Source organism: Sturnira hondurensis, unplaced genomic scaffold (assembly GCF_014824575.4).
Source record: "Sturnira hondurensis isolate 20B ecotype Veracruz unplaced genomic scaffold, ASM1482457v3 Scaffold0007036, whole genome shotgun sequence".
Classification (NCBI taxonomy): Eukaryota; Metazoa; Chordata; class Mammalia; order Chiroptera; family Phyllostomidae; genus Sturnira; species Sturnira hondurensis.
In genome coordinates this window covers 2,097,258-2,119,225 of record NW_028079667.1, presented here as the reverse complement: position 1 = coordinate 2,119,225, position 21,968 = coordinate 2,097,258, and the positions used below count along the sequence as shown (strand labels likewise).

General features: G+C 35.0%; 1 protein-coding gene across 5 annotated transcripts in view; it reads left to right on the top strand.

Moving 5' to 3' along the window:
* CNOT6L (CCR4-NOT transcription complex subunit 6 like) overlaps positions 1–21,968 on the top strand; it is a 98,801-nt gene that overhangs the window by 23,968 nt on the left and 52,865 nt on the right. For all 5 annotated transcript variants that reach the window (XM_037051013.1, XM_037051010.1, XM_037051009.1 and 2 more), the window contains 3 exons: positions 11,999–12,120; positions 15,271–15,457; positions 16,944–17,029. In XM_037051013.1, coding sequence (XP_036906908.1) covers positions 12,009–12,120; positions 15,271–15,457; positions 16,944–17,029 — 385 coding nt within the window. In that variant the 5' untranslated portion in view covers positions 11,999–12,008. The remainder of the gene's footprint in view (positions 1–11,998; positions 12,121–15,270; positions 15,458–16,943; positions 17,030–21,968) is intronic.

Sequence of the window (21,968 nt, the reverse complement as noted above, 5' to 3'; positions counted from 1 at the left end):
TTGTTAATTTTGTGGTACACACTTTATTTTAGTGAATTCATAATTAATCACGCATATGCACTCCCCACATACTTTTCCCCACCAGAGAGCTTATCTGTCTTCTGATAATGTGCAGTTTCTGTAGTTAGTTATATTAGCTGTGTCTTTCTCAGTTCCCCTACCTAACACCTAGGAATTGATGGCTGCTGCTTAGTCCTCAGGAAAAGGCCTAGAGTTTTGGTGAAGTTTCTTCTCTTTTTCCTGCTCTGTCCTCAGACTTTTCCAGGTCCAGCATGTAAGGCAGTATGGCACAGGGGGCAAACACAAGGCCCATGGGCCAAATCTGGCCCTCCACCTTGTTTTATCTGACCTGGCACCTTGTTTCTACCTGGCAGCAGTGCCGAGCTCCTTGCCCCTAGTTAAGGAGTAGTTACGTTTATACAGCCTTAAAATTACATTTGGCCCTTTGAAGGTAGCCATGAGGCTGATGTGGCCCCCCAGTGAAAATTAGTTTGACACCCCTGGTATATTGGATAAGACTGGGACTATAAAATCACACTACCTGGGTTAAATCCCAGCTCTGCCAGCCACTAGCCGTGTAACTAGAAATAAGGTCCTTGTACTTTTCTAAAATACAGGTAAGTAAAATACCTACAACTTACTGTAGTTGTGATTTCTAAGTGAATTAATACATGTAAAACACTATGGATAATGTTTTAAATGGTTGGTGCTAATCAAATGGTAGTTATAACCTGTAATTTGTCTCCATTTGGAAATTGCTGAGATGCTCAGCCTTTGGTGGAATACCTATCTGCTTGTCTTAGCACCTAGAGACAATTTTAACTAGCCAGGATGTCTTTGGTCAAGAACTTGTGGGCATATGGAATTCATACCTTTTCCCCTTTCCCTCTATCATACGATAGTTTTCCCAGTTGTACTTGACTTTCTGATCACTCATTTAACATGTACTCTGGACTTAATGCTTATATCATTTTTGTGCAGGAATTCTTAACATTGGTACTATTTACATTTTGAGGAAGATATTTCTTGTGATTGGTGGCCTGTCAAGAGCATTGTAGGATGCTTAGCTGTATCCATTGACTTCTACTTACTAGATGCAGTTAGTACCATTCCCTCAAGTTGTGACAACTAAAAATGTCTAGACATTGCCAAATGTCCTGAGGGGCAAAATCATACCTGGTTGAGAGCTACATTTTTATTTTATTTTTTTACTTTTATGTTTTTAAAGATTTTATTTATTTATCTTTAGAGGGGTAGGGAAGGAGAGAGGGAGAGAAATACCAATGTATGGTTGCCTCTCATGCATCCCCTCCTGGGAACTGGCCTGCAACCTAGCCATGTGCCCTGACTGGGAATTAAACTGCAATCCTTTGGTTTGTAGGCCCATGCTCAGTCCACTGAGCTACACCAGCCAGGGCAAGAGCTACATTTTTAGAGGGGACTTTAGTGTGTGCTGTGATAGGAGACTGTGACGTGTTATTTTAGTGTTTCTTTGAATAAGCCATGACAGTTTTACTAATCAGCACTTACATTTTAGACTGCCATTAGTTTTATTCAATAGATCTTTCTCATACTTTCACTTTAGTATAGTTGTTTGATTTAGTTGCTGCTACTGGGATTGGTCAATAAAGCATCTTTTATTGATGACTGTTCAAACTAATAGCTTAAAAAAATCCTTTCTTGCCTGTGTAGATTCCATGGATTTAGGCATCTGGGGAAGTTTTCATTGGATAACACCCAGACCTAAACTTTTTTTTTGTATGTCATTGCAGTTTGGTTTCAAAAAGACAGAGAATCACATATTGTACTGATTTCGCTTATTATGATATGTTCAGAGGTGGTTGAGAAAACAAGTATTTCCTATGCCAAGAAAGGAAATTATTGCTTGGAGGAAGTTTGTTGTCTTTAGGCAGTCATAAGGGAACTTTAGGCTCTTCAAAAAAACAAGAAAAAGTAATCCAGGGTATTCTATTTGAACTAAAATTATTGAAAAACAAGAGAACAAATACAGTATAAAATGTTACTTGTAGTAAGTTCTTAAAACATACTTTTGAATATAATCTTTATGCTTCAGATGTATGTGTGTATATTTTCTGGGAAGAATATGATTTGTAATCCATAAATTAAAAATATCTTTTTCTTTTACTTAATTTGCCTTATAATATTTTCATAATACCAAATGATTTTTAAAGTATTCTTATGTGTAAATGAGTAACTTACAGAAGAAAAATATCCTACATTTATAGTTTAAATTAATACCCAAACAAAATCACTTTAATTTCCTTAATCAGAACATGGAAAAAACATAAGAAAAATATTTTGGATGCAACAGATGAATAACCCTTAGGGGAATTATGCCATAGTACACACATATAATTTTAAGCTTATAATAACTAAACATTTCACAAAAAGGTTTAAATATGTTGCCTTTGATCAAAGAAAATATGAATATTTAAATGGACACTGAGATCTTTGTATAACTCATTAATTTTGTAAATCTAAGTATTTTTAAATTACCTTTATTGGCAGAATTTTGTTTATCATTTTATTAATCTTTTCACTTTTTATAAGATTGTTATTTATCTTGGTAACTTCCAGATGTCTGTAAGTAGTATGTATATGCCTTTCTCAGTATTGATGACATGTTAGATTATCAGAATATGGCAAAGATTACTTTTTAAAATGTGAAAGATATGCCTATATCTTAAAACATATGTTCAAATGCCTTTAAGATTTTTAATTTAAAATAAAAGTTTTAATTGAAAAATAATAATGAAATATTACACATCTACTAGGATGGCCAAAAATCCAAAACACTGAAAATGCTGACAAGGATGTGGAGCAGCAGGAATTGTTTTCTTTTTAAATTTTTAAAAAATGTTTTAATTAGAGAGAGGGGAAGGCAGGGGGAGAGAGAGAGAGCGGGGGAGAGAAACATCAGTGTGCAAGAGAAGCATTTATCGGTTGCCTTTCTTATGTGCCCCAACTGGGACTGAACCCACCACCTAGGCACATGTCCTGACTGGGAAATCAAACCCACCACCTTTCGGTTTGCAGGACAACACCCAGCNAAGGATGTGGAGCAGCAGGAATTGTTTTCTTTTTAAATTTTTAAAAAATGTTTTAATTAGAGAGAGGGGAAGGCAGGGGGAGAGAGAGAGAGCGGGGGAGAGAAACATCAGTGTGCAAGAGAAGCATTTATCGGTTGCCTTTCTTATGTGCCCCAACTGGGACTGAACCCACCACCTTTCGGTTTGCAGGACAACACCCAGCCATACCTGCCAGAACAGGAACTTTTTCATTACTAGTGGGAATGCAGAATGGTACAGCTACTTTGGAAGACTGGTGATTTCTTATAAAACTCAACAGTCTTACCATATGATCCAACCATTAATCATGCTCCTTTGTATTTACTCAAATGAATTGAAAACATATGTCACACAAAAACTTCCATGTGGATGTTTATAGCAACTTTCTTCATAATTGCTAAAGCTTGGAAGCAACCTAGATGTCTTTTGATTTAGCTTAATGCATTTTACATTTTCCCTGTTGTGTGGATCAGTAGTTCAGTCCTTTTTATTGCTGAGTAGTATTTCCTTGTATGGCTGAACCATGGTTTATCTAGTTATCAGTTGGAGGACATTTAAGTTGTTCCTAGTTTTGGGTGATTAAGAGTAAAGTTGCTGTATATATTTATGTACAAGTTTGTGTGTGATCATGTTGTTTTTTTGCTAGGGAAACTATCTAAAAAAGAAATTGCCAACTTGCATGTGTGCTATTTGTAACTTTATGAGAAACAACCAAACTGTTTTCCAAAGTGGTGGTACCATTTTGATTTACCACCAGCAAAATATGAGTGTGTGTATGTGTGTGAGTGAGTGTATAAACATCCACACAAGTATATTGGGAGGTTGTATGCAGCATTCTTGTCAGTCCTAGGCATTATATGATTAGTGGGTGTAAACTACACAAAGGGCAAGGATGTTGTTCACCTTGTTCACTGTCGAAGTCCTACTGCATAATAGATATAATAGTCCTTGGTATAATACATGATAGTGTGTCTGCAATAAATATTTGTTGAATAAATATTAAACTGAACAGAAACATGGAATTCCAAAAGTCTGAATATTACGGGGTTTTTTTCACAATGATGTGTAACTTTATCATTACAAAACATGGGTTTCCTTTTGTTTAGAGTGGTGACAGATCAGGAGATAACATGAAAACTTTGGGGTTCTTTTTCAATGTTTCCCTTATGGACTTTAGTTGAATATGTCATTGAAGACAAGTGACACCTTAGAGGCCCCTGGTACAGAAGTAGAGTGGAAATACTAGTGAAATTGTTATTTATCTCAGGGTGTCTTCTAAGCTTTGGTTGCCACCAGTCTTTATGGTTTTACTATATGCAGTGTGATTTGCTAGGTGCTGTTTTTTAATTATCAGCTGATGAGCCCATTCAGGAAAGGTAAAAAAATTTATATGACACTTATGATGACTCATAGTTGTGTATAGTTAAAAGTAGATATTGATGAAGAAATAGAAACTTCAGAAATGCTGCAGTGTAGGGTTATTTTGTTTTAGTAAAGGAGGTAAACTTAGACGTATTTTCTCAGAAAGGAAAATTATCTTAATGGTTAAGACCAAATGGGAACGATGTATGTTAGTAAAGTTGGGCATTGAATAAGTGAGAAAATAATGAATTCCATAACCTTTGGGAATAAATGTTAATGGAAGACAGATTTTTCTGAGAATGTGTAAAGATATAATGTCATTGACCTTTTGCTCTAAAATGTAAGCAGACATTTCTAACTTAGGCTTAATTTTGTCTTCCAGTTTGGGGAACTCTGGCAGCATTTGCATCTCTGCTTAAGATTGGAAACTACTGTTGAGATGATTAGTTAATATTTCCATGGAAATAAGTCTATTCTAATGATTTGTATTTTAGAGTTGGATTCATTGAGTTATAAGTTTCTAATTCATAATGAAGCAGTCCTTGGTGATTTTAGCATCTTCTCTTTCTTAGTCCGAATTTAAAATGAATATGCACCCCTATGTCCATTGCAGTGCTATTTACAATAGCCAAGACATGGAAGCAGCCCAAGTGCCCATTAATGGATGAGTGGATAAAAAAGCTGTGGTATATATACAATGGAATATTATTATTTATAAAAAAAGGAATGAAATCTTACCATTTGGGAAAGTTTGGACAGACCTAGAGGGTATTATGTTAAATGAAATAAGTCAGTCAGGGAAAGACAAATACCAAATGATTCCACTTATATGTGAAATCTAAATAATAACTATTATACGATCTCACCTATTAGTGGAACCTAATCAACAAAACAAACAAGCAAGTGAAATATAACCAGAGACATTGAAATAAAGTACAAGCTGATAGTAACCAGAGGGGAGGGGGGGTGGGATGACAGGGGAAAGAAGGGAGAGGTTTGTCAAGGAACATGGACAGAGACCCATGAACAAAGCCAAAAGGGGGTAGGATTGAGGCTGGGAGATGGAGGCGGGTGGGGCAGGAGAGGGTGGTAGGGGGGAAAGTGGAAACAACTGTGCTTGAACAGCAATAAAAAATAAAGAAATTTAAAACTTACAGTATAAACAATCAAAATTAAAAGACTCGTAGATACAGAGAACAGACACATGGTTGCCAGAGGGGTGGGGTTTGGAGGACTCGGTGAAATAGGTGACAGGAATAAAAAATAGAACTTGGTAGTTACAAAAATAGTCATGGGGGTGTAAAGTATAGCAGGAGAAATATAGTCCATATTTAAAAAACTTTGTATGATGGGTACTGGAAAAATTTACACTTTGTAAAATATATGATTGTTTAACCACTATGCTATAAACCTGAAACTAATAAAATAATATTGATTTTAGACTGTAATTAATAAAAATAATTAAAAATGAAATTATTTGAATTGTGCTGAAAATAGGGTGCTGAGAGGGAAACTGTGGTTTAACACCATAAGTACTTCTGTCTTTATATACACTGTCGACCCTGCTGTAGACCTCTTTCAGTCAGCTGATTCAGATGCCCAATATTGAGAGTACAGTTGTAGCCTTTGACAGACTGCTCTGATTTGGCTCAGATTATTATTATATTTTTTGTAGGGAAGAGAGTTAATTATGCTGCATTATTTTCCTAGCTCCAGACAAGAAACCTGAATTTGGGATTTTTTAACAGTAGTATATTTGGCTATATTTCATATATATTTTTAATATGGTATTCATTGAAACAGCATGTTTATGTAGTTATCTTGTATTTTATTTTGGTTTTGAAAATTCCCAGCTTGAATTTTCCCAGGGCTTCTTCAGTCATGGAAAACAAACAAAAAAAACCCTTGTTTATTTTGAGAATAGTTTGTGTAGGAACTAAGAAGTAGGAGATGGTCAGGTTTTTTTCAGGACTGATGCTTACTCTCAAGAATTTTGTGCTAGAATTTAGGAGGCTTGTGTAAGTGATAGGCTAAGGTCCAAGGAATGAAGGAGAGTAGATTCAAAGAAGTTTATGTGGTTAGTATTTGGAGGGCTATGTGGAATATTTTTTATAGTGTTGAAATGGGTTCAAATACTGGGAAGTTTAAAAGGTTGTGTTGAGAAGAGACTTTTAGTTTATTTTATTATGTGATCAGGATCCCCAGTATAAATCAGGTTGATGTAATGGAAGGACCCTTTGGGAACTAATGTAAAATGTAGAAATTAGAAACTTAGAAAAACTAATTCAAAAACCTGCTTCTTTCAGGTTTTCTTTCATTCATTCAAGTAAACAAATGAACAAAATAGAAACAGACTCATAGATACAAAGATCAGACAGGTGTTTGCCAGAGAGGAGGGGATTCGGGGCTGGATGTAAAAGGTGAAGGGATTAAGAAGTATAAATTGGGACTTCCGCCAAGATGGAGGCGTAGGTGGAAACACTGTGCCTTCTCCCACAACCAAGTTTGAATGCCACAAAGGTTTGGTAAACAAAGACGAAGCCAAAGAACAGAAAACTGAACTATATGGAAGTCCAACAACAACGAACCTTTCAACCAGGACCGGTAAGAGGGACGGAGCCATCAGCGGGGCAGGGTCAGGCAGGAAGGATCACACCCCCCCACCCCCATCCCCCCAACCCCCCACCCCAGGCGACCCAGGCAGGCAGACAGCCGGGGTAGCATCGAGGACCCAGTGAGGGTGTGGGGCAGCCTGATCTCAGTTGCACATTCATGTACAGATAAACCAGCAGAGGAGTGAGCAGTGAGATGGACCGCGAGGCCCTGGGGGCGGGAGGAGGCAGAGGGGACTGCCATTGATTTCCTTTGACCCCGCCCCCACATACAGTGTCACAACCCAGCGACTTAGTTGCCCCATCCTGGTGAACACCTAGGGCTCCGCTCCTCATACATAACAGGCACGAACGGTTCAAAACATGGCTCAAGAAGAACTCAAAGCCCCAGAGCCAATAACTCTAAGCAAAAAAGAAATAGCAAACCTCTCAGATGCACAGTTCAAAATACTGGTCATCAGGATGCTCACAGAACTGGTTGATTATAGTCACACATTAGAGGAACATATGAAGGCTAAACTAATTGAAATGAAGGGAGATGTCCAGGAATCCAATAGCGATGGAAAGGAAACTGGGACTCAAATCAATAGAATGGACCAGAAGGAAGAACAAAACATCCAACCAGAAAGGAATGAAGAAATGAGAATCCAAAAAAATGAGGAGAGGCTTAGGAACCTCCAGGACATCTTTAAACATTCCAACATCCAAATTATAGAGGTACCAGAAGGGGGAAAGAAACAGCCATGAGTGGAAAACTTATTTGAACAAATAATAAAGGAGAACTTCCCCAGTCTGGCAAAGGAAATAGACTTCCAGGAAATCCAGGAAGCTCAGAGAGTCCCAAAGAAGTTGGACCCAAGAAGGAACACACCAAGGCACATCATAATTACATTAGCCAAGACTAAAATGAAGGAGAGAATCCTAGAAGCAGCAAGGGATAAGGGGACAGTCACCTACAAAGGAGTACCCATCAGACTGTCAGCGGATTTCTCAAAAGAGACCTTACAGGCAAGAAGGGGCTGGAAAGAAGTATTCCAAGTCATGAAATCCAAAGACCTACAGCCAAGATTGCTTTATCCAGCAAAACTTTCATTTAGAATGGAAGGACAGATAAAGTGCTTCTCAGATAAGGTCAAGTTCAAGGAGTTCATCATCACCAAGCCCTTATTATATGAAATGCTAAAGGGACTTATATAAGAAAAAGAAGATGAAAAATATGAACAGTGAAAGGACAGCAAACTCACAGTTATTAACAACCACACCTAAAACAAAAGCAAACCAAGAGGACAGCTAGATCAGGAGCAGAACCATAGAAATGAAGAACACATGGAGGGTTAGCAACAGGGGAGTGGGAGGAGGAGAAGTGGGGAGAAGGTACAGAAAATAGCATAGACAGTAGGTAGAAAATAAATAGGGGGGAGGGCAAGAACAGTAGGGGAAATATAGAATCTAATGAACTTGAGACATGTGGTCATAAACTAAAGGGGGAGAATGGTGGAGGAGGGGGTGTGCAGGGTGGAGGAGAATGAAGGGGGGAATAGAACAATAACTGTAATAGTATAATCAATAAAATATATTTTAAAAAATATAAATTGGTAGTCACAAAATAGTCACGGGGATGTAGGGTACAGCACAGGGAATAATAGTCAATGATATCATAGCTATGTACAGTGGCAAGTGGGTACTTGAAATATTGGGTACCACTTTATAAAGTATATGATTGTTTAACCCTATGCTGTATATTTGAAACTAATACAAAATAATATTGAATATAGACTGTAATTGAAAAATAAAAAAAACAATGACAAAAGAAAACTATTTCTCATCCTGGAAAGCAGAGAAGGATGGAGATGCTTTGAAGCCCTCCTAGTTATTTAGTTATATTTTTTCAGATACAGCAGTATATTTTTATCCAGTATTAAATAAACATTTTTAAATGGTAAAGAAAAAAAACTTTTTCCATTTCATAAGTTTGAAAAAGAAGATAGGAAGTAACTGTTAATGCTTTCCAAAATAAAATATTTCAATTTCTTGGATAAAACAGTGAATCTGTCACTCAGTATTTAAGCCTTTGAATGACCTATATGTGGGAAACCATATATCAGTGTAACATTTAGAGATTTACATTAGCTTTGCTTATTATTTTATATTTTAAGTTATTTAAAAATAGGTTTTTGTGGTATGTCTCCAAGGGGATTGATACTGAAGAATGGAAGAGAAATATAAAATTGAATAGAAGGAGTCAATAATACCAATTTTCTAAATTTGAGTTCTCCAAGTTGTTAGTAGCGCTTTGAAAATCGCATGTTTGGGACAGTAGTGATTGCTGGAAGTATGATTCTATTAAAGTACTTAGGTGACCCAAATGAAAAATGTTTTAGCTTAATTCAGACAATCCAAATCTAGATTCACTTTGAAGAATTAAGTAACTTGTATTTTTATTGGCTTCCTAATCAGATCCAAAGAGACCTCTGACCCCTTATGTGACAATATTAATATTACTTTGGTTTCTACATATTGTAGGAATTGGTAAACATGTTATGGATCTGTTTTGCGCAAACATATTTTATAAATTTTAATGAACTTACAAAGGTTGAAACTTGTGAAATATTAAAAATATATAGTTTTATATAGAAACTTTTGAAGATTACAAATAGAGGGCCAAAAGAGGTTTTTAAAATACTTAGGGAAATTGAACATGTAGATTTATTACCATTTCTTGAGGTTGATTTTTAGAAAAACATTGATTGTTAATTGGCTGTGAGATAGGAAGGGTGGGTGGAAGATGGTGTATTTCAGGATTATAAAACATAATCATTCCATAAATACTAAGTGCCTACTCCATATTAAGTGCCTACTATGTGGAAGGAACTGTGTAGAAATATAAAAGGGATATGTGTCCACACAGAAATGACTCACAGTCCCCTTAAGAAACATGTCATCTAGTGAGAGCCCATGATTAAAACAGCTAAGTTAAATTGACCTCTAGTCCTATGCATTGTACTTTATAAGAATGATCTAAAATTAATGAAACATAAGTTTTTGCAAATTTTGTTGTATTTCTTTTTTACTCATCCTCATTGTAGGTAATGGATTTATAGCATGTCTTTGGGTTTGAATATGTTTGATTTAGCTTTGATCATGGCTTTGATCTTGTGTTTTTGTAGACTCTTTATTAGTATGCAGAGGTACCCACAGAGAGAGAGACACATGCTTTGTTGTGCACAGTAGAAAATTCTGAAAACCTTGTTATCTAAAAATTTTATTTTCAAAGGTATTTTACATAGGTTGAATGTGGTAGAAATAAATTTTTCCCATGTGGAAAATGATCTTATTCTTTGTGCTGTTTGAAGATCTGGGACAGTTATGGGAAATAAATTATGATTTATTATCACCCAAGTTGTATGATAAAATTAAAGCAGAAAGATTTAACCTGGAAATTTGGAAGCTAATTACTGTAACAGATCAATGAATCTGGAAAACTTTCTCTTTGCCCCTTTTAGTAAGGGTGATAGAATGACTGTTTTTAACTATGGAAGTAAGAGTGCAAATTATGGTATGGGAAACTAATTGTACTCATAAACCAGCTTTGGTTTCTTGAGACATGGTAGAATACCTGTAATTTCTTTTCTCTGTTTATAACAAATTTCATACCACATGAAAGTAACTCTTCCATTGAGATACAAATTCTGAACTCTACTTAGAAACACTCCCAGATTTAGACACTTTTTTTGCATGTATGTGGTGTGTGTGTATGTTAAAGTATGAGCAAAGAATTAACTATAGATACTATGAGGCAATTTACTGACAGAATGCAGGAGTTTAATTAGGTTCAAGACTTTGTTATTTACTATTCTTGTTGGATCTGAACTGGATTTTCTGCCAGTTAGTTACCAAGTGGTAATCTTGTATTGGACCCCTTTAATGGTTACTTTAAGAGCCATTTGTCATGTTTCATACATGCACACTAGAGGAGTTTTGTGTCCACTTGATCACCACTTTTGATTGTTCAGTGGTTATTTTGTTAATTACACAAAGACTGTGTGATATTGGTTTCAGTGAGGGTGGCCATGTAAACTCCTCATCCAAATCTGACACTTTTGTGAGTGAAAAGGACTGACATTATCTAAGAACAACAGATATAAACCAAGCCTGGCCCATGTAAATCAAGATATATGATCATCCTAATTAGTAAGCTTTTGATTGCAAATACCAGAAAACACAACTCAAACTAGTGTAAACAATAAGCAAAATGTATTGCCTCGCATATCCAAAAACAAAACAAAACAGTGTCTGGGAGTACTACAGGTCTGGAATGGTGAGGAATCTGGCTTTGTTCCTGTAGACTCTGACTTCTATGGCTGGCTTCCCTTATAGTTGTTGGATGGCTGCCAGTAGCAATTTGATCATTTATGATCAGCGGGAGAGAGGGACCTGCTTCTCCCATAAACATAGAAGAGTTTCAAGCTTGGTGATTGTTAAATACTTCTGAATTAATTTATGTGACTAGGGGAATGTCATGTGCTGGTAGTTTTAGATATGGGATATCCGAATATCACTGAGGCAAGAAGGACAGGATTATCCTGATTCTTCTAGACTAGTCATAGTCCATTGAGAAAACTGGTATAGGGTCAGTCTGTCTTGGAAAGCAAGGCAGCTAAGTGACGGATAATGGATGGAATGAAGGTTTGGAAGCAACCACAGTGTTCATTGTGAGGTCCAGTGTCACTTCTTGTTTGAATTTTCCCCTGTGAATCTTTGACTGAATTCCTGCAAGAATGTAGCATACTGCAGACATATTTTTCTTCTAGTGAGAATTTGTGGTATAAAATCACTTAGTAGCCTGGCAAGGGGGAAACAACAAAAGAAAACTTACTATCCCATTTTCCCCTCTTCTTCCTATAAGACTCTAATGATTTTTTTCTTTTTTTACAGACTAATAGGGATGCCAAAGGAAAAATATGATCCTCCAGATCCTCGCAAAATTTATACCATCATGTCAGCAGAGGAGGTAGCCAATGGGAAAAAATCTCACTGGGCAGAATTAGAAATCTCGGGTGAGTAGAATCTGAAGAACTTAATTCAGGGTATAATGAACAAGAGTTGTATTGTTTTATTTTTAAATTTGTACATTTTGAATTAGATAAAACAATCAAGAAAATATACTGAGATACTGTTTACCTATTTTATCTATAACTAATCTATCTATCTATATTTGTTCATATAATACCTTGAGCCAGAGTTAGCATCTGGAATTGAAGACATTGGGAGTCCATTTTCTAAGTAAAATCAGTTTTTTTTCAAAACCTTTTTAGGTTTCTATTTGTTTATTCTTAGAAAGAAAGGGAGAGAAACATTGATGTGAGAGGGATGTGAGAGAGAAACATCAATTTAATTGGTGGCCTCTCGCACACACTCCCCCACGGGGACTGGACCTGCAACCCACGCATGGGCCCTGACTGGGAATCAAACCAGTGACCTTTTGCTTTGCAGGATGATACCCAACCAACTAAGCTACATCAGTCAGGGCTAAAATCAGGTTTTTTGATATAACAGATTTTGCTTTGGCTTTTGCAGTTACTATTTTTGTAAGTTGAAACCTTTGTCATCCTCCTATCATCACAATGTTGGTAGATAGGAAAGCTAGAGGCTGTTTATTTCAACACATGTGATAACTATTATATGACCTTACATATTTAGGATTTGGTAAAATTGAATATGATTTCTAAAATCTCATAAATGCAGTCTAATAGTGAGAAATGTAGAATAAACTCAACCGAAGGATGTTCTACAAAATACCTAATTAGTAGTCCTCAAGATTGTCAAGGTCAGAAAAACAAGGAAAGGATGAGAAAGTGTCATAGACTAGAAGAGACTAAGGAGATAGAATGACTAAGTGCAAAATTGAATCCTGTAACCCAAAATTGTAAAAATGGATGAAATCCAAATTAAATTAGTTAATAGTAATTTAGCAGTGTTAGTTCTAGTTTTGACAGATATACCATGGTAAGATAAGATATTAATATTAGGGGAAATCAGATGAGTATACAGGAACTCTGTATTATCTTGGTAACTTATCTATATATCTAAAATTCTTACAAAGTTAAAAGTTTATTAAAAATAGAATATGAGTACTCTTTTTCTTTTGTGAATCAATACAATACAGATTATATATATATAGAATGTAGTTTTTTCCCCAGGAGGCTTTCATTTGGAGTGTTAAACCCACATTATATTGTCAATAGCAAGAATTACTTGTACATTTAGCTAAAAAGGTAACTGGGTGAGTAGGTGATGGATAATCAAAAGAATGAGTATAAATATTAGGTTAGCCTAGGGTTTCTCAAGTTGGTACTGCTGATACTTAGGGCCAGGCAATCTTTTGTGGTTGTGGGCTGTTGTGTACTGTAGGATGTTTAGCAGCATTTCTGGCCTCTACCCACTAGATGCCAGTAGCACACCTCTAGTTTGACAACTAAAAATGTCTCCAGATTGCCAGAGTCCCTTGGGGATCGAAATTGCCCCTGGTTGAAAACCACTCAATTAAACCCTGGGTAAAGCTGAAATAAATTTCTCTTAAAACCTTTGTTTTCCTATTAAAATGCAAAATCCTAGTTGTCATTTGAAGCCTAATTATATTGTAGATAGCATGAAGGGATCTGTGGTAGAAAGAACCCTGAACAGAAGATCTAAGTTTGAGTTTATTGCTACATAAAAAGTAACACTTCCCTTTTGAGATTTTGTGCCCTCTCTACCTCTTACTGCTTTTTAAATCAGAATCAATTGTTTGAAGTAATATAATATATAATTAAAATTTCACTTTACTGTTGTAAAGTTTATAAAATAATCTTTTTTGGTGAGTTAATCATTTTACTTGCATTTCACTATGTCTTTTTTTTAAGATAATTTCTTTTTTTATAATTTATTTTTTAAAGATTTTATTTATTTTTAGAGAGAGGAAGGGAGGGAGCAAGAGAGGGAGAGAAACATCAATGTGTGGTTGGCTCTCACACACCCCCTACTGGGGGCCTGGCCTACAACTCAGGCATATGCCCTGACTGGGAATTGAACTGGCAGCCCTTTGGTTTGCAGGCCAGTACTCAGTCCACTGAGCCGCATCAGACAGAGCTCAATATTTCTTGAAAGAATACAATGGATATAAGTTTAATGATGATAATTTTCATTGACATATACAAGTGAGGAAACCATAAGGCAGAGTGTTTAAGTAATTCACACACTCTGAATCAAGTAGTATATGGCAAAACTGGGACTTAAATTCAAATTTCTTAAGATTCCAAAAATTGCATTTAAAATAATCTCATGGTGTATAGTCTTTAGTAAGATGTCTTTCTTTTTATTTTTTATTTTATTTTTATTATGTTTTTATTTATAATCAACAATTTAAAAAATTTAAAAGAAAAAATAAAGTTTATAAAGTAATCTTTATGCAAGTTGTTCAGATAATAAATATCACATTTTATAGAAGCTGAGGCTGAATGATTTGCCCAGGCTTATATAGCTAGTAAATGGTAAAAAGCAGGACTCTGAACTGTGTCTTATGACTTTCTAGTACATGTTCCACTATAGCTATAAGATGCTGATTTGTAAAACTTAATGTGTGACTATTTCCTTTAGTATTTTTACTTACTGTATAATATTAAACCAGAGTTAATGTATAATTGTAACATCAGAAAGCTGAGGAAGAAGTCTCTTTTGGGGGTAAAATGATTTTCCTTCTGGCTCATGTAAGGTTGGTTCCATATTGTAGTAATTACTCTTGCCTATTTAAGTTTGTAAACTAATGTAGGCATAGATAAATCTTGCAGTTCATTTTTATGGAGTATATAAGAAATATTTTTGTTAGGACTATGACTCAAAGTAAATTCATGACATCTTACCACAAAAGCTCAATTCAGCCCATGCTTTCTCCTTGAGACCATATGATAACCTTGATTCTTTTCATTATGCCACATTTCATTTAATACTCAAAGGTCCGTGAGAAAGAATGGTTGTCAGGTGAAAGTGTCCTGAAATTGAAGAAGGGCCAGGTGTGTTGGTATTGCAGTCAAATGGTATTAAATATAAAATTAAATGTCAAAGATAAAATACCTGTATGTATTTGCAGACTCTTCTACCACTTTTTAGTTCTTGTAGTTCAGTCTTTGTCTTGGGCCTAGAGTTTAATGCTTCAATATTTTGCCTTTTAGGTAGAGTGCGGAGCTTAAGTACTTCACTTTGGTCATTGACACACTTGACAGCACTGCACCTAAATGACAATTACCTTAGTCGCATTCCACCTGATATTGCCAAGCTTCATAATCTGGTTTACCTGGATCTGTCATCCAATAAACTCAGAAGTTTACCAGCAGAACTAGGAAACATGGTGTCTCTCAGGTGAGGAGATATTACAGATAAGACTCACTATGTGAAATTCTAAATTTGCCAAATAAAAAAAACTATAGAATGTTACTCCTCTTGCAGTAGGGTTTCCATATGTGTTTCCAAGATCAAGTGATATCAGTTGCCCATGCGCAGTGCTTGAGTTGGCCTTCCTTGACATTTTCTTCTTTTAAATTTGGAGGTTTGAGGTAAAACCTCAAAACCCCTGAGGTTTGACAAACTTGAGGTGGGGTGAAACTATTGTAAAATACTAACTTTAGGCTCAACTATATGATCATAAGACTAATCAGCAATGATTAGTAAGATTTTTAGGAACATATCTCTGGTTTATATAATATATATAACTTATTAAGGAAATCTGAAAGCCCGATAAATGGATTTATTTCTAGTTCTTCAGGGTTCTTTAAGAATGCACATGAGAAATTTTTGTGGCAATCTTAAGACCTTTTATAAACATTCCCAATACAAACAAGGATTGCTTTTCTATATTTATATGCTGAGTAATTCTTTGAAAAAAATTTTGCCCTATGTTTAAAATTAAATGTATTGTTTTAAAATCATGTTTCTCATCATCCTTTTACTGTTTTCGTTTTCTATTTTTAAGATACTTTTTAATAAGAGAGCTCATCTAATAAGAGAGCTATGTATTTTTTCTACAGTCTGAGCAAAATTTTATAATCATAAACTGAGACCTTATCTATGCTATCTTATTATTTGTCCTACCTTATGTTGTTATTACTGTGTTTTTTAATTCTCACCTGAGGACATTGTTTTCATTGTTTTAGAGAGAGAGGAAGGGGTGGGGGCAAGAAGAGGGAGAGAAACATTGATTGGTTGCCTTCTTGTATGCATCCTGACTGGGGATCAAACCTGCAAACCTGTTGGGGAATCAAACCTGCAACCTTTCAGTCTATGGGGACGATGCTCCAACCAACTGAGCTATACCAGCCAAAGCTATACTACCTTATGTTTTATTTTTTGTGTTTATGTTCTATGTCAGTTACTGTTCATCATAGTATCTTGATGTAATATATTTGTAATCAGTTATAAAAATTGATACAGGTGATTGGCTAATAATTATAGTTAAATTCTGAACTTTAAAAAACTTACTTTTTTTTATTAATTAAACTAGGTTCAAGGATATCTGTTGTCTTGGACCATAAGAATATCTGTCACTCTGATATGATAGGCATTTGGCTAAGAGAGAAAGAATAGATTTACCCTGGAAATGATATACAGTTCCTACACTGTTATTAATCTATGCTAGATAATGAGAGTAAATTATAGAGACATTGTTAACAGTTGTGGCAGTTACACATTTTGTAGCACTTTAGTATTACATAACAGTTTTGGATAAGCATATAGAAATGTGCTGTGAATGTAAACATCATTCAAGGTATGTGGGAGAGAAGATTAAGAAAATAGTTGTAGATATTAATAAAGCTTGACAAATTCATCTAAAGCCTTTTTTTTTTAACAGGGAATTGCTTTTAAATAACAATCTGTTACGGGTTTTGCCTTATGAACTTGGTCGGCTTTTCCAGCTACAAACTCTAGGTTTGAAAGGTGAGTAACTTTTAAAAAACGTAGCATTAACATTCAGTATTGCGATATTCTGAGTCTTTTAAAGACAGTTACAATATAGGTCAGGTTTTAGTACTTTCTCTTGAAAGAAAAGTGGTTCCTTAATATTGAATTGAACTTCAGGATTTCAATGTGCTGTCATCATTTTAACAAACTTTTATGGGAAATGTTTTGTTATGTTTTTATATTTTACCTTTAATTTTCTATAACCCTAAAATGTCTTAGAAGAGGCATTTCAAATTAACACTAGTTTTTATGGTGTCTAAATTTTGTTTTTAAAGAATGACACAATAGAGTAAACTTGAACCTTAGCTGGAATAGCTCGTGTCAAGTCCTGATAGAGTAGATAAAATTGCATTGCAATTTGCATTTAATTGCAAATTAAATATGTGAGTGTATGAGGGAAAACATTATAACAGTAAAAATGAACTATACCTAGTAAGTATAATTATTCCAAATAAAATGTTTTAATCCTTCACGTACCTCTGATAATCTTATGTCAATTAGTTTGGGGTAAAAGTCATACTTATTTTATAGTGACATAAATACTGAAATTTGTATAATTTTCTCTTATGGCATAAAAGGGTTTATTTTAAATTCAGAGGTTAAGTACAGATATACTGTATTGCTTAGACATTTTTCCTTTTTTTAAAATTATATTGTTGATTACAGTTGTCCCTACTTTTTCCCTTTGCCCACATCTACCCAGACACCTACCGTCATCAGGCAATTCCCATACTATAGTCCATGTCCCTGGGTCATGCATAAGTGCTCTTTGGCTAATCCCTTCGCCTTCTTTTTCCCAGTCTCCCCCTCTCCCTCCCCAGTGACAGCGGTACTGGTTAAACATTTCATTCTATGCATGTGGGGAATGAAGATTAATCAAAGCCATATAAAGTATACACTTTCATGTATTTTGTTTTTCTCCTTCAAAGATTATTTGAGTGTCTATTTACATGTTTTATTTTCAGTTGCTTATTCATATAATGGAGCATTAAAAATTAAACTCGAGTAGGAGTGGAAAGAATGCTGACATTGTTGGTTGAAATGACAGAAATGGTATTAGGCTTCCTTATACGGTTAACCATTTGTAAATTGAATCATTATAAGAGTGGATAAGTCTTATTTTCTTGGTTTCTCTGTAGAATTTTTTGGATTTTTTTAAGTTATGTGTGAAGTGGAAAAATATTTTCTTGAGAATTAACCCAAGGCATGTGAAGTTTAACTGTTGGGATATTTTACCTAATTCTGTATATATACCCTATATCTTATTTTTATATAGTTGAAACATCCATCCAGCTAGTGTTGGAGTGGAAATAGGTCTGTTCCTTTCTAAAAATAATTATGAAATGGTTGTAATTTTTAATAATCTCAGATTTATGAAGTATAAAAGTCACACTCTTTTACTGATTATAATTAATTATTTTTGTCTCTAAGAATAACCATTTTAACATCAATCAAAACAGCCGTTGTCTCCCTTGTAATATTGATAGAGAACACATCAGTGATAAATGAATAATTTACTCTTGAATCCAGTGGACTTACCTTTTTGTACTGCACTTAACATTCTTGAAAAAGCATGTATTATATTACTGTTTCATAACTCTGTTCCATTCTATCTCATATATAGACATGCTTCCAGAAAGTTTATATTAAGTGTCAACTGAATGAATCATCCTGAATATCTATTATCTACTTATTCCTTCATTCTGTTTTACTGGTCAGAATGTTAGTCTTCTAAACTACGGTAGCCTTTGGATGCCTGAAACCAATGATAATACCAACCCCTATATATACTATTTTTTTCTATACATACTATTTTTTCCTATACATTCCTGTGATGAAATTTAATTTACAAATTAGGCACAGTAAGAGATTAGTAACTAATAATAAAATAGAACAACTATGAAAATACTGCAATAAAGGCTATATGAATGTAGTCTCTCTCGAAATATTTTATTGTGCTGTACTCACGTTGTCACTTAATGGAAGCACATCATGGCTTCTCTTGAGCACATCTGAATTGTAAGGAGCACTACGCTTGTGCATTGGGGCCCTTTTTAAGTGAAATTAGTGGTACTTGAACACAAGCACTGTAGAACCTCAACAGTTGATGTGATAACTGAGACGGCTGCTAACAGGCAGGTAGCAGATGCACCATGGATACACGAGACAAAGAGATGATTCATGATCAGGATGGGCTAGCACAAGTTACCATCATGCTGCTTAGCTGGTATGCAATGTAAAACTTATTAACTGTTTATTTCTAGAATTTTCCATTTTGTATTTTTGGACCTCAGTTTACCAGCATGTCACTGAAACTGTAATAAGGGGAGACCATTGTACTCTTTTTTTGGCCTTTGATCCTAGTGCGCTTTTGTGTACTGATTCACAATTGTGAAAATCTCTTCTTAGACCTGTAGTCTTTTAAATGAGGCATCAGCTCTGCTTCGCCAGCCTCTGCTCCACTTTGTTCATGCTTGTAGATATTCTTTTTCATTAAATTGTAGTTTGTTTTATGGTAAATACCTAAATGCAGCCCTCTTCTTTGAGAGTTTATCTGGCAGTGCCCCTTTCTGTTCAGATGATCCAGTACAGAAGAGGAAGGACCTTTTAGAAATGGAAGAAAATCAGAGCCTTTTCTGCCTTCTTTCAAAAGTTAAAGAGGGTAAAAAACAGGATTGGTTTTATAAAGCAATTGAAGGAATAAAATACCCCTTTCTGAATGGTAGCTTTATATTCTTAGGAAGGTAAAACTTAAAATAATTTCTTAATCAGTTTTAATAGCCACATAGTGGTACTTTGTATATAAAACAGGGGAGGGAGTGGAATGAAGCATTTAAAGTTAGCACTGTGATATACATATATATAAAAGAAACAATGAGAATGATCTGCCTCTGAGTTCTGTTTTGTCTTAAAATTAAAAAAGGTGTGCTTTCTGCTATTTTCTCAGCTACCTCTGAAACACAGATACTGAAGTTTTGATAATGATTTTGATTATCTGGGCTTAACAAGATAATTTTTAGAAATTCTATTTTTAGATTGAAGGAATATGTGTGAAGGGTAGGTATTTGAAGAGTTAGGATAAAAAGGCCAATTTAAAAACTACACACATGGCTAGTCCAGGCAAAATAACCACATGCATTTTAAAGGAAATAATCTTAAGATGAATGACTTACCTGACATTACCAGACATTACCTGACATTCTCAGTACCTTTTTTAAAAATGCACTTTGAAAATCTAACTGTCATTCATAAAGAGTCAAAGTACTTATTTCTGTGTTAAATAACGAAAAGCTTCTGGAAATCAGTAAAAGCACAGTCTATTACAGAGCATATTAATAGTTCATATAGGAGGATATACAAATAGCTATAAAAATACAGAGTTGATAACCTTATGCATAATAATAATGTAAATTGAAACTGTACTCAGTTTCTACCTATCAGTTTGGAAGAATTCCAAAAATTTTATTAAATAACTGTTGGTGAGATTATTGGGAAGTAGGCATAATCACATCACGTTGTAAACTTCCTGTACATTTTAAAAAGTTTCCTTTGTGCCTTTTCCTAGTAACATTTTCACCACTTCTCTCAGAGGTTACTACTGTCCTGAATGTGTGTTAGCTATTCCTTTACCTTCAGTCATTCAACAGATATTGATGAACACCTATTATGTGCCAGATACTGGGTTTATGTATCTGTTATAGGTGTTCTAGCCTTTATATAAGTGGAATTGTACTGACTGTAATTTTCTGTGACTTGCTTCTTTTCAGCCTCTTTATGATTCAGCCATGTTTATGCATGTATGTAGTTGTAGTTTATTTATTTCAAATAAATAAACTGTAGTTTATTGTATTCTGATATATAAATATGCTATAAGTTATTCTACCGTAGATGCTTAGTCCCCCATCACCTTTTTGGCTATTATAAACAATGCAGCCGTGAACATTCTTGTGCATGTCTCCTATAGAGTTCCTAAGAGCAGAATTGTTGGTTTGTAGAGGCCGCTACATCCGCTTCTTCATTAGGTGATGCCATAGTGTTTTACAAAGTAGTTATATTAAAATGCACTCTCAAAAGTAATATAGTCTTCATTTTTTAAAAGATTTTATTTATTTCTAGAGAGGGGAAGGGAGGGAGAAAGAGGCAAAGAGAAATTTCAGTGTATGGTTGCCTCTCATGTATCCCCTACTGGGGACCTGGCTCACAACCTAGGCATGTGCTGTGACAGGGAATCTAACAGACGACCCTTTGGTTCACAGGCCTGCACTCAATCCACAGTGCCCCAGTCAGGGCACTTTTGTCTATTTTGCATTGTGAATGTCTTCTCCCACTCTGTAGCTTTTCTTTAGTGGTATCTTTTAATGGATAGATTTGATATTTTTATTGTAGTTGAATTTTAAAGCTTTTCATACTTAGTGCATAGTATGTCTTGTTAAATAAATCCTGCCCTTCCCCAGGTCAGAAATATATTTCCCTATATCACCTCCTAAAAGTTTTGTGAGGTTTTGCTCTTCACAGTTAACTTTTTCATTCATTTGGAATTGAATTTGAGTATGATATGAGGGGTCTAATTTTTTTTTCCTTCTGAATAACCAATTGTCTAAGTATCATTTAGTGAATAGTTTTCCCTTTTCTCACTGATCAGCAGAGTACCCCCTCACATCAGGTATGTCTAGGTCTGTTTCTAGGATCTTCTATATATCTAATCAATTTGTCTGTTTGCTAATTACTACATTATCATGATTATTATTATGGCTTTATGTTAAGACTTAATGTTTGGTTTGGGAATTCCCGGTATTTTTCTTCTGCACTGTCTTGAGAGTGTGGGTATCTTGGATTTTCCTCATGCGTAAGAACAGCTTGTTACCTTTCATAACAGCTATTGGAACTTGGGAACTGCATTGAATATCTGGATCAA